Source organism: Capra hircus, chromosome 10 (assembly GCF_001704415.2).
Source record: "Capra hircus breed San Clemente chromosome 10, ASM170441v1, whole genome shotgun sequence".
In the NCBI taxonomy this organism is placed as follows: domain Eukaryota; kingdom Metazoa; phylum Chordata; class Mammalia; order Artiodactyla; family Bovidae; genus Capra; species Capra hircus.
In genome coordinates, this window is record NC_030817.1 from 42440620 (window position 1) to 42453905 (window position 13286).

Sequence of the window (13286 nt, forward strand, 5' to 3'; positions counted from 1 at the left end):
CAAAATTATCATTAAAAGTTTTATTAGTGCAATTCACTTAAAAGGTCATTTTAAGAGATCCTGAAAAACATTTGATAAAATTCATTAGAATTTTTGAAATCCTTTGAAAATACAAAATTTACAATGACTAACATAACTAGTTATGTTGGCTTAGAACTCAACATTCAGAAAACTAAAATCATGGCATTTGGTCCCATCACTTCATGGGAAATAGATGGGGAAACAATGAAAACAGTGACAGGCTTTATTTTGGGGGGCTCCAAAATCACTGCAGATGGTGACTGCTGCCATGAAATTAAAAGATGCTTGCTCCTTGGAAGAAAAGTTATGACCAACCTAGGCAACTTATTAAAAAGCAGAGATATTACTTGACCAACAAAGGTCTGTCTAGTCAAAGCTATGGTTTTTCCAGTAGTCATGTACAATGTGAGATTTGGACTATAAAGACAGCTAAGCACTGAAGAACTGATGCTTTTGAATTGTGATGTTGGAGAAGACTCTTGAGAGTCCTTTGGACTGCAAGGAGATCCAACCAGTCAATCCTAAAGGAAATCAGTCCTAAATATTCATTGGAAGGACTGATGCTAAAGTTGAAACTCCAATACTTCAGTCACCTGATGCAAAGGACTGACTCATTTGAAAAGACCCTGATGCTGGGAAAGATTTAAGGTGGGAGGAGAAGGGGACGACAGAGGATGAGATGGTTGGATGGCATCACCGACTCAATGAACATGAGTTTGAGTAAATTCTGGGAGTTGGTGATGGACAGGGAAGCCCGGTGTGCTGCAGTTCATGGAGTCACAAAGAGTCAGACACTACTGAGTGATTGAACTGAACTGAACTGTACTTCCTTTCTAGAAAACAATTTGGCAATATGTATCAAAACACTTAGATTTTCACATTTTCCCCATGTATTAATAGTTTCACTTCTAAAATTTATCATGAAATAATCATGCATAATCACAAATTAAAGCTCCAAATATATTCCTAGCAGCTTTGTAAATAATAAAGAAATTTAACCAAACATCCAACAAGAGGGCTATTACATTAGTTTATCTTTTAAGGATGCAGAAACCCTTTTACATTTTGCAATGGTAAAAATTCTGTAAAACATTGAATTTTTTATGTTTAAAAGTTAGTTTAATTTGAATTTTAAATGTTTTTAAATAAAAAGAAAAATGAAAATGACAATAGTGAGATATGTTATTTATCTATAAATGATAAAATAAGGATGCTTATCCTGTTTAGTGCTTATTGCTTTATTTTCTATAATGACTACCTTAGTCATAATCAGGAAAAATAACACACAAAGTACTTTGAAATTTAAAAAATATTTGAGGAGGTGGATGGATGAATGGCTGCATTTCAAATTTTTCTAGCTTTAATTTTAGAACGTATTTTTGAAAAAGACGAAGTTTCTCAAAGAAAGTCTATTATAATTCTAATCAAAATCTCAGAGATTTTTCTTTAAAAAGTTAACAAAGAAAAAAAAAGTTAACAAAGTAATTCTATAGGCAATAAAAACTGTTATTTTTTCCTAAAGGAAAAAGATATTTGGGACATATACCCCTAAGTATAAGATGTTATAACTTTTTAAATAACCAGAGGATAAAATCAGTCTTCAAATAAATTTCAGTGATGTGAGAACACCAGAAGTCATACTGAGTGTATAAAGATGACTATGAGCCCAGCTATTTTAAAAATACAGGGATAGATAGATGATAAAAGACTAAAAGAAAATTTTTAATGTTATCAATGCTTATTTATGAAATTTCAGTGACATTTTCTGTGAAACAGTTTTTCAAGCAAGATGAAAACAAATATCATACCATTATTTTCTTTTCCTTATGGTACTTCTTTAGAAATGCCTTGTATTGTTTCAGTTTTCCATGAGAAACTTTAAAAAATGAGTGTTTACAACATGTAAATACACAAATATCCTTTAAAATTCAAAAGCAGATTATATACTATATATATTAACAAAATTATATATAAAACTATCCAATGATATCAACTAGTTATTAAATTTTTTAAATTTATTTAATTGAAGAATAATTACAATATTGTGGTGGTTTTTTCCATACATCAAGATGAATCAGCCATAGGCACATATATGTCCCCTTACTCCTGGTCCCCCCTCCCACCTCACCCTATCCCTCCTGGTTGTCACAGAGCATCAGCTTTGGGGTCCCAAACTCCAAATAAATATTTTGATAAGCATAATGCTAGACGCATAATGCTAGTCTGAGCTGAATTATATCTTTTCCTTTTCCTTTTGCTATTTAGAAATGTCACCTTCCAACTAGTCTGTCTTTAGTACTTGTTCCTATATCTGCAATTTTACCTTAATCCCTTCTTACTGAACAACCCCAAGTTTTTCAAACAGCTCAGCCACTTACATCTGGTTGTTTCATGGTCACCTTTAATACAATATGGTACAGGACTCTGGAGCATGGCTCAGTGAAAGACTATGGGGGCTTTGAAGTCAGATAATCTAGACTTGAGTCTAAGCTCTGATATTCATATATTGAGAACAATAAGTACATAAAAAGTTGTTTTTTAAATTATGCACACGTGCTTTCTCTCTCCCTGTATGTTTACATAGACACAGCTCTATATATGTAGCTTGTATAATTTCAAAAATTTTTTAACTAATTAAAAATTCCATAAGAAAATTATCACAGTAGCGAATTTAATAACATTGTATTTAAACACACTCAGATTTTGAAAACTCAAGGTCTGAAAATGATATTAAGTAGCTAAATAATTACATCTGTTTAATACACAGAAAATGTAAGTACAACCAATATCATTCTTAAGACATATATGACAAGTTTGCCCATTAAAGAATAAGAATCACCATTAGTATGTAAAAGTATTCTCAAAGTGTTAAAAATACAACTAGATAAAGGCTATATAAATACTGAAAAGCAGTAAAAATTATCATTACTTACAGATAAGCTTTTCACTCAGTCTGCAGTTATCCAATAGTGAATGCTAAGTATTTCTCACAAACTAACTTAGCTTATATAAGTGAAGTCTCACTCCTTTTATTTTGGTTATAGGTCTAACTGTTTTTATATCTTGATTCTTGCTGACTTGCTTGTCTCTGGTACCAATATTTGTTAATGCAACTCTTTTTCCCTGATACTCAGTTATCTCTGCTCCAGCTCAAAGTTTAGAACCGTTTTAGGTTTTGTCCCAGCAACACTTTTTTTGAATCCAAATGGTCACATTCAACTAAAAAGCCATATTGGACCATTTAGAAATGAAGAGGTTTTAAAATAAAATAAGTTTATGTTTTTAGATATTTTATACTTTAGGATTTCATTCTTTATGAGAATACACACATAGAGAGACACAAACACAACAGACACACACACAACTGACAATTACTTTATGTATATAAAGAATAGATTTACTTGTCCTGGAAATTATTCTGTTCCACTCAAATATTTCAGAAGCATGGTTTTTCAAAAGAATTGAACATTTTGATAATCTTGACTCCATGGCTATAGCTGCATCATCTATTCGCAGGACATTTCTCCACAGATGTGTATAAATGGAAGTAAATGAACTATCTTCTTTTATTTTCTTCATAGCGTGTAACAATTTATCACTATCCCATAAATGGGCTTCCTTTGGCCAATGATCCTGTAGAAAATGTGAGACAATACAACTTAAATCATTTTTTGAATGACTTTAAAGAGTTCAAAAATCAATGAACTAAAATTGAAGTTTTATTCTACAGCATGATTTTTATTAAATATATATTTTTTAATTTGTAAAAAACCATAAACTTTAGACGTTTCAGATGCTTTACAAAAACCTTTCTTCCTGAATCATTTGAAAGTAAGTTGCTTACTTGACTGATGCCCCCATCATCCTTGAATAGTTGAGCATTTATTTCCGAAGAATAAACACATTCCCCTACATAACCAACTATAACCATCAGAATAAGGAAACTGGCATTGTTACATCATTCCTATATAATTCTCTGAGATTACTCGAGTTATCAACTAAATCAATAATGCTTTTTATGGTAAAAGGATCTAGTTCAGTATCACACATTGCATTTAAACATCATATGTCTTTAATCCCCTTTGATATACAACAGTTCCTCAGTCTTGACCTCTATGTAATTAAAGCCATGAGTTCATATTGATAAATTTAATTCCAGTTCCAAACATTCCAGTTTTCTCTTTTTCCATATCATAATTACCATCTCCAAGAGTGAAAAATCTAACTGACATTATCTTAAATATATGTACTGATTTGATCAATCTTCTCAGGTATCCACTGCTAGACTCTTCAGTATATGGATGCCCTTCTCATTCTGCTTAGGCTCTGACTTTTCAAACCAGGCCACAGTTTGTCTCTCCACTTCCCGGAACCACGTCCCCACCCTGGTCACATGTGAATACCATCCTCACCCCCCTGGACTCTGACACCTGTGGGGTCACATGGATACCTTCACCATGGTGGCAGAGTTCTGAAACCCTGCTCCAGGTGACCACAGCACATTTCCGTCCCCTCCCAGTGCGGATGCTGCCTTGTTCTGACCCCCAAATGGCTTTAGGACTACATTGTTCAGGAAGGGAAGGAGAAGAAGGAAAGGGAAGGAAAGGGGAATCACAACATTAATATTTGCAAATCTAAATACAAGATAATCTTTTAATTGAGTTGTTGAATACCAAAACAAAGAAAGATAACAGACATAATTAAAGGTTTGTGAATAAGAGAATGCTTTCTGGAAGAGTAGCAGTTTTCATAGGATGAAACTCTCTTCAGAAGAATGTGGGTAAGATATTCTGGGAATTTAACTTAAATGGGAATAAATCTGAAGTCTGCAGATCAGAGATTTTAAATTTTGTCTTGGTCTATTCTACTTCCATTTTCCTTCCTTTGAAAGCTTCCTAAATCCACTATTTCCTGTAATGGTAACAGGTGCCTGGATAATACCCAGGGTTTAATGCTGAAAGACTTCCCCAGCAGGACCTAGGTCCCCCTGCCATTTTGGAAAAAGAGAATTTTAGATGCATCAGTGCTGTCTCACAAATCCTACAAACATACGTCTTAAACAAAACACATAAACTGGGGAAGTTTTCCAGCCTTAAAATCTGGATATTATGTGTCAAAAATACAAAGATCTCTGGAAAATAAGATATGATCACAAGATACACTCCCTGGAGACAAACATTGTCAAATTAGAATGACAGCCACATTTGAAAACACAGTCCTTATGTTAGGGGTCATCCTGATTGTTAGGGAAGTTAGGAAAGTGGCAAGAGGCTAAAATTGGAAATGAATTTGGGGAAAGTGGGGAGAGGCTAAAATGGAAATGAACTTGAACAGATTTTACAACATGCCTGAAGGCTTATGAAAATACACCTTTATGTCAGACTTGAGATATTACAACCCTTGTTCAAGATATTGAATTATACTATATAATTATACTATGAATAAAGTATCCTGAAATTCTACCAGCTTGATTAGATTATGTTTTCTCTAAATACAGAGATATATCTGGTTAATCTATAAAGGATAAAATTAAGATGCTTATCTTTTTTAGTGCTTTTCTCTTTAATTTTCTAAAATGACTATCTTAGTTATAACCAGAAAAAAAAAACCAGTAATTTGGAAATTTTAAAAAATCACATTTTAAGGAGGTTGATGGATGAGTGGTGGCACTTAAAGTCTTTACAGCTCTAACACTATGTGATTTTAGGATGTATTTTTTAAAAGGGGGATAATAGCTAGGACATGGAAACAACCTAGATGTCCATCAGCAGATGAATGGATAAGAAAGCGGTGGTACATATACACAATGGAGTATTACTCAGCCGTTAAAAAGAATTCATTTGAATCAGTTCTGATGAGATGGATGAAACTGGAGCCGATTATACAGAGTGAAGTAAGCCAGAAAGAAAAACACCAATACAGTATACTAACACATATATATGGAATTTAGGAAGATGGCAATGACGACCCTGTATGCAAGACAGGGAAAGAGACACAGATGTGTATAATGGACTTTTGGACTCAGAGGGAGGGAGAGGGTGGGATGATTTGGGAGAATGACATTCTAACATGTATACTATCATGTAAGAATTGAATCGCCAGTCTATGTCTGATGCAGGATACAGCATGCTTGGAGCTGGTGCATGGGGATGACCCAGAGAGATGTTATGGGGAGGGAGGTGGGAGGGGGGTTCATGTTTGGGAACGCATGTAAGAATTAAAGATTTTAAAATTTAAAAAATAAAAAAAATAAATAAAATTAAAAGGACTGTTTCTAAAAGTAATTTCAAAAGTCTATTGTAATTCCAATCAAACTCTCAACAATTTCTTTTAAAACTGTCAAAGTAACTCTAAGGGCAATCAAAAAGAATTGCTGTATTTTCCTAAAGGAAAAGGGCTGATATGTGTACCAGTGGTGAAGGTCCCATAAAACAGGATATTCTACTCACCAAGTTTTGAAGCTTTAAAAATTCTTCAATGTTCTTTGGAGGTTCTTGCATTTTCTAATAAAGTAAAATGAATATTGTTCATTAACAAAATTTCAGATTGTTTATAGGATAGTTATACTTAATTTATTTAAGTACATTATGATACTGCACTTCAGTTATAATTTTCAGAGCTGTAAGTAAAATATTGTAAACTATTCTCTTTGTAAAGTTCTTGTACTCTGAAAAGGGACAGAGATTAATGTTTAAATTCTGAGTCTGCAAACCAAATTCTATAAAAGGCCTCCTTCTTATACACTTTTCCTAGAGAAAAGCTACATATGAATCCTGCTCAACGTCCTTATTTCTAATTCCATCATGAGTTCCAAGATATTTTGGGCTAGGTTGGACAGTGTCTATAATAAATTCAGAGTCAATAATATATAATAACATTCTCCTCTTACTGATGAAATATTTTAAGAGGCACAAAAGTGACCTGGTGAAAATAAATCTTTGAATGTTTCAATGTAATAAATTATAATCCCATTTTTGTTAGTTTCTTTGTAAATTGACCTATTTAACTCTTATATCAAACATCAAATTAAAAGCCACTTTTCTAGGAAGTCTTCCTAGGTCTCCCAAAGATTCTTTATGGTAACAACAGCAGATTTTTTTCTCTATGAGGACAGAAAATGTAGTGTAACCACTGCTGAAGAGTCAAAATTTCATGTAGTGGTTGGCCAATGGTTGAAAATTATGCACATAAACTGGCAATGTTCTTAAATTAATGAATAAATGAGTAGATTAATGACAAAGAAATGTGGAGGTGTTTTTTAAAAATAATAAAACCACATCTAAAGAATGAAAAATCAATGAGAAGGCAAAAATAACAGGACTTCAGAATATCCTAATATAATACCCTAATGCTCTGAAGATGACATATCTGAAAAGACAATATTACAGTTTAATTTACTAGAACATACTTCACATCAATAGATACAATGACCAAGATTACAAAATCACAAGGCCATGCTTTACAAAATGACTACATATTTGAGGCCGAATAGAATATTTCATTGTCTTAATACTGTTTAAAATATGTGAAGAATATAAGTAAATGTATAACAGATAATACAATAACAAAATAAAGAGCATGAGTGACAGTCATTATAAAACATAAGTATACAGAAGCAAAGATGTGTAGAGCTTTCAAGAAATTTTATGAAAAACATGTGGCTTTAGGTCTAGTCAAACCTAGAAAAGAAAAAAATGAGATGGTGTGCACACAATACTGAAAGACCAAAAAAAATGTTCATGATATAGTATCTTTAGGGATAGTGAGAATAGCAATTTTACTAGAGGAAAGCCATCAGTATTTTTTGAAATGCACAGAATACAAAGGAATATAATTACAACAATTTAAATGGTACCCTTTCTCCCTACCTTGTAATGGATGTCAAACCACTTCTAGAAGAAAGCACTAAAAATACCCACATTTCAACTAAAGGGAATTAGAAAAATGAATTAAAGAAATGAAATATGCATAGGAAAATTTCAGTTAATTTCAATATAAAATTCCAGAGTTCTCTAGGGGGTAAGTTAAAAGGAGGTGAGGCATAAATTAAACAGGCTTATGACCTTGGTAGGATGTAGGATACAAAATGCTAATGATTCCATCGTAACAACAAGAAAATCCTGGACCAAATGAAAATCTTACTTTTCTATGGGGTTCGTGAAAAGTGGTGGATGCCACTAAGTGGGACTATATAATGTGTGCCAATTTAGAGTCCCAGTGCTCAAAAAATAAGAATTTTAAAATGGTAACATCAGATCATTAAACTTAGTGTAGGGTCCTTCTTATCAGTAGATGCATGCAACTGCACAGCTTGCAAGCCCATGAAGCTGCCCCCCTGGGAAACCCTGGTGACCCGAAATTCAGAAAGAAACATCTCCTTTATAAGGAAGCATAAAGTTGTGGCAGTTCCCTTACCTGACCGTGAGTTCTGTGCGGCAATTGAGGGAAAAGTTGGCCTGCCATGGGGCAGTAACTTTGAAGAGATGAAGAGAAATCAGCTGGGCTTCAAGTGTCTGCACGAGCTGGGGAACAGACTGGAGTCTGAAAGATACCCAAATGAAAACATATAAATGACTCAACCAAATAGTCCCTTCCCAGGTGCCCAAACCTTGCTTCTGAATTTTGTCAAGAAAGCCGCAGTAGAGGAGGGGCTGGAAAGATACAGAACCTAGACAAGCTAACACATGCTTATAGTACTTGGGTTCCAGGAGCCCAGACAGAGTTGGGTCCAAAGGTGAACTGACATCATCTAAAACTTCATTCTGCAAGTGTCCCAACTCAACACTGACAAGTGATAAGAGGTGGCTCTCAAGAGGGAGGTTGGAGGTTGAGTTAGTCATAGGTGAGCTCAATCTAATTAAAGCTGCACTCAAGCCTAAAGCCCAAATCAAATCTAGGAGGATTTTAAAAAATCAGCCTCTCACTTGAAGTGCTAAGGAGATAAAAAGGCTTATGCTCTCAAAACTAAAATTAAATTAAACTTTAGTCTCCACAAGTTTTTCCACAGAATGTCTAATATACAATAAAACAATTTTAAGACATACAAAGAAGGAAAATGGGATCCATAAGCAAAAGAAAATCCAGTCAATACAAACCAATTCACCGAGAATCCAGTTATTGTAATTAGCATGAAGGACTTAAAAAGTATTATAAATACATTAAAGACTTTACAGTATAGGTTTGATTATAGTGCATGAAGCTATGGAGTATTTCAAGAGATATTAAAATTCCAAAAAAGAAACAAATGAGAATTCTAGAACTATGCAAACACTAAACATAACTGGCATCTATATTAATATCAGACAAAGTAGACTTTAAGACAAGGAAAATTACCAGACATAAATAAGGTTATTTCACATTAACAAAAGGTTAGTTCCTTAAGTCATACCAATGACAAACGCATCTGCATTTACTAAAAGAGCTTCAAAAGAAAGGTAGCAGAAGTTTATAAAACTAAAGAGAAATACAGGCATTGACCTATACCTTGCAGGCCTGCAAGCCTTGTAATTGCTCAGTTGTGGGACAGAAGAAAGAACCTGTAAATGGTGACAGAAACATCAACAGTTTGAAATCTTATAAGTCCAAAGTCCTGGAGCTACACCACAACCCAAAAGGCAGTCTGGACATGGCAGTAATCTTCACTGTTCCAGGAAAAGGAGGCTACCATTTATAGGGGCAATTAACCTCAGATCGGCTCATCAGCTACTAGGTAAATTAGCAGAGGCGGGTCCTTTGCAGCCCCACTGGCTAATGATGGCAAATGTTTCCCCTTGATAAACTAGCAGGTAAAGCTACTTTGGTCCAAGGATTAGAATAACTGGCTGGGGAAGGAACTGATTGAGCAGGGGATATTCAAAGAGGAGAACTGCCATTTTGAGGGGTCTGATCATACAACAGGCAAAACCACAGTGATAGCTGGAGATTTTAGCATATTGCTTTGAGTAACTGATGAATCAAGTACATACACACACACACACACACACACACACACACACACACACACACACACACACACACACACACACACACACACACACCAGTCAGGAGACAGAAGATTTGAACAACATTATCAAGCAACTTAACCTAATTGATATTTATAGAACAACTAAATCCCACAACTGTAGAATACACAGTCTTTTTAAGTAATAAAACATGGAAGATGGACTCATACTGTACCATAAGACTCAAAAATTCCAAATAATTGAAATCATTCAGGGTATGTTACCTGACCATAATAGAAAAGAGTAACAAAAAGACAACTAGAGAATCCTTAAATAGTAAATAATCCATTTCTAGCTCAAAGAGGAAGCAATAAGAAAAATTAGAAAATTTTTTAACTGAAAGATAAAACACAATGTATCAAACTTTGTGGGATACATCTAAACCTATGCTTAGAGGAAAACACAGTGCTAAGAAAGCTAAAAAAACTGAAAAGAATTTAAAAATAAATAGAAAAAGGAATTAAAAGATATGAGAAGACAATAAAAATATGCAAATAGAGAACTCAACAAATGGAAAGTTGGTCTTTTATAAGATTTTTTAAAAGATTCTTTAGTAGGTTGAATTTAAAAATGTGAGAAAAATATAAATGACCAATACAAGAAGGATGAAAAGGATGTCATTAGGGAATCTGCATTGATTAAATGACTTAGGGGCATATAATTTAAAACGTGTCAATAATTTAACAACCTACAAGAAATGGGCAAATCCTTAAAAACTATAATCACTAAAACTGAAAGAAGATGATAAAGCAACTTTCAAAAATAGAGGAGGGAATACTTTCTTATAAAGCCAGTATAACTTTGATAACAGAATCTGACAAGATTACCCCCTCAAAAGAAAATTACAAACCAAATGTCCCTCAAGAACAAAGATACAAATATCTTTAGCAAATTACTAGCAACTTGAGGAAAGTCAGGTATAAAAAGGATACATCATACTTATGTGTGCTTTACCCTGGAATTCCAAAATCAGTTATAATACTTTTATATTGTCTCTAATATATCATCAGTGTGGAGTAGGATTCAGAGCTATGAGATTTGTGGTAATCTTTAATGCCTGAATTTTTGGATTCTATGTAATTGTTTAAACTGATTTTTATTCAGAATAATGACACATTACTCTAAAGATTCACAGAAGACTTGAACATAAATATTTTACATTTAGGTATTTTAACTTTAAACCTAGTATTTTCAAAACACAATTCATGATCATTGCTTGAAACACAAGTCCTTAGTAGATAAATCTTATTCTTATTTTTAATTATAGAGGTTTCACAATTATCCAGGTTTAAAGTCTGAATTATCTTAAACTCTTTCTTCTGCCTCATTATCTCCTATACCCATTTTATCTCCACAATTCCTTTAAAATATCTTTAATCATGCCTACTTTAACATTTCTAATATTAACATAATAGTTTCATTTACGGCTTGTTTTTACCAAGTCATATGTGCAACTTATTTTTGTTAATATTTTTGTTAAAGTAAAACACACATACGGTAAATTGCACACCTCTTAAGTGTCTGGATTGATTTTTCAATCTTTCATTAGATTTATCCCATTGTATACTCCTATTTTATGGTATGTTTTAAGTGTTTAAGCCACAAATGTATTTTAAACATGTCCTTTTCTATGGTTTTGTGATAGTTAATAGAAATATAAATTATTTTTCTATTTAAATCACCTATATTGAGGTATAATTTTCTTACTACACAATTACTATGTAAAAAAAAGTACCATTTTAAGTTACAAATGCATACATCCATGTACCCTCATTACAGTTAAGATGTGTAGCATTTAGGGACTTCCCTGGTGCTCCAGTGGTAAGACCCTGAGCTCCCAAAGCAGGAGTCTTGAGTTCAGTCCTGGTTCAGGCAACTAGATCCCACATGCCACAGCTAAGATTTTGCATGCCACAACTAAAAGAAAAGATACTGCATGCCACAACTAAGACTTGGCACGGTTAGATAAATAAACATTTTAAAAAATATACCCTGGAGAAAGAAATGGCAACCCACTCTATTATTCTTGCCTGGGAAATCCCATAGACAGAGTAGCCTGGCAGGCTATAGTCCACGGAGTCGCAGAGTCAGACACAACTTAGCAACTAAACTACAACAAACACAAAATCAGGCAGATTGTGATTTGGGGAAATGCCTTTTGATGGAAATGTGGCATAAAACAGAGTGAAGTGACCTAGCAATATGGAATGTAGAGTTTTGTAAGAAATTAAAATTTGTGTATAGAGTCATAGTTGCAAATATTCAAATAATAAAGTCTGTGGCTAAAGAAACAAAATTGTGTAATATTTTGTTGTTGTTCAGTGGCTAAGTTGTATCTGACTCTTGCGACCCCATGGACTGCAGGATGCCAGCTTCTGTCCTCCACTGTCTCCTGGACTTTGCTCAAGTTCATGTTCATTGAACTGGTGACATTATCTAACCATCTCATCCTCAGCTGCCCCCTTCTTTTGCCTTCAATCTTTCCCAGCATCAGGGTCTTTTCCAATGAGTTGGCTCTTTGCATCAGGTGGCCAAATTACTGGAGCTTCAGCATTAGTCCTCAGAGTTAATATTCAGGGTTGATTTCTTTTAGGATTGACTGGTTTGATCTCCTTGCTGTGCAAGGGACTCTTAAGAGTTTTCTCCTGCACCACAATTGGAACGTATCAATTCTTCAGGGCTCATCCTTTTTTGAGGTCCAACTCTCATATCCATACATGACTACTGGAAAAACCATAGCTTTGACTACATGAACCTTTATCTGCAAAGTGATGTATCTATCTGTTTTTTAATATGCTGTCTAGGTTTGTGAAAGCTTTCCTTCCTAGGAGCAGGTGTCTTCTAATTTCATGGCTGCAGTCACCATCCACAGTGATTTTGGAGTCCAAGAAAATAAAATCTGTCCTTGCTTCTACTTTTTCCATTTGTATTTGCCATGAATTCATGGGACCACAATCTTTTTTGAACGTTGAGTTTCAAGCTAACCTTTTCACTCTCCTTCACCCTCATCAAGAGTCTCTTTAGTTCCTCTTCACTTCCTGCCATTAGAGTGGTATCATCTTCATATCTGAGGTTGTTGATATTGCTGCTGGCAATCTTGATTCCAGCCTGTGATTTATCCAGCCAGGCATTTTGCATGATGTACTTTGCATGTAAGTTAAATAACTAGGGAGACAATATACAGCCTTGCCATACTCTTTTCCCAGTTTTGAACCAGCCAGCTGTTCCATGTGTGGTTCTAACTGATGCTTCTTGAACTGCATA

General features: G+C 34.1%; 1 protein-coding gene across 1 annotated transcript in view; it reads right to left on the reverse strand.

Annotated features, from left to right (window-relative positions):
- FAM227B (family with sequence similarity 227 member B) overlaps positions 1-13286 on the reverse strand; it is a 228409-nt gene that overhangs the window by 208677 nt on the left and 6446 nt on the right. The window contains exons 2-5 of the mRNA XM_005685798.3: positions 8437-8562; positions 6471-6524; positions 3423-3654; positions 1830-1897 (exon numbers count right to left, since the gene is read on the reverse strand). Coding sequence (XP_005685855.1) covers positions 1830-1897; positions 3423-3654; positions 6471-6524; positions 8437-8484 — 402 coding nt within the window. The 5' untranslated portion in view covers positions 8485-8562. The remainder of the gene's footprint in view (positions 1-1829; positions 1898-3422; positions 3655-6470; positions 6525-8436; positions 8563-13286) is intronic.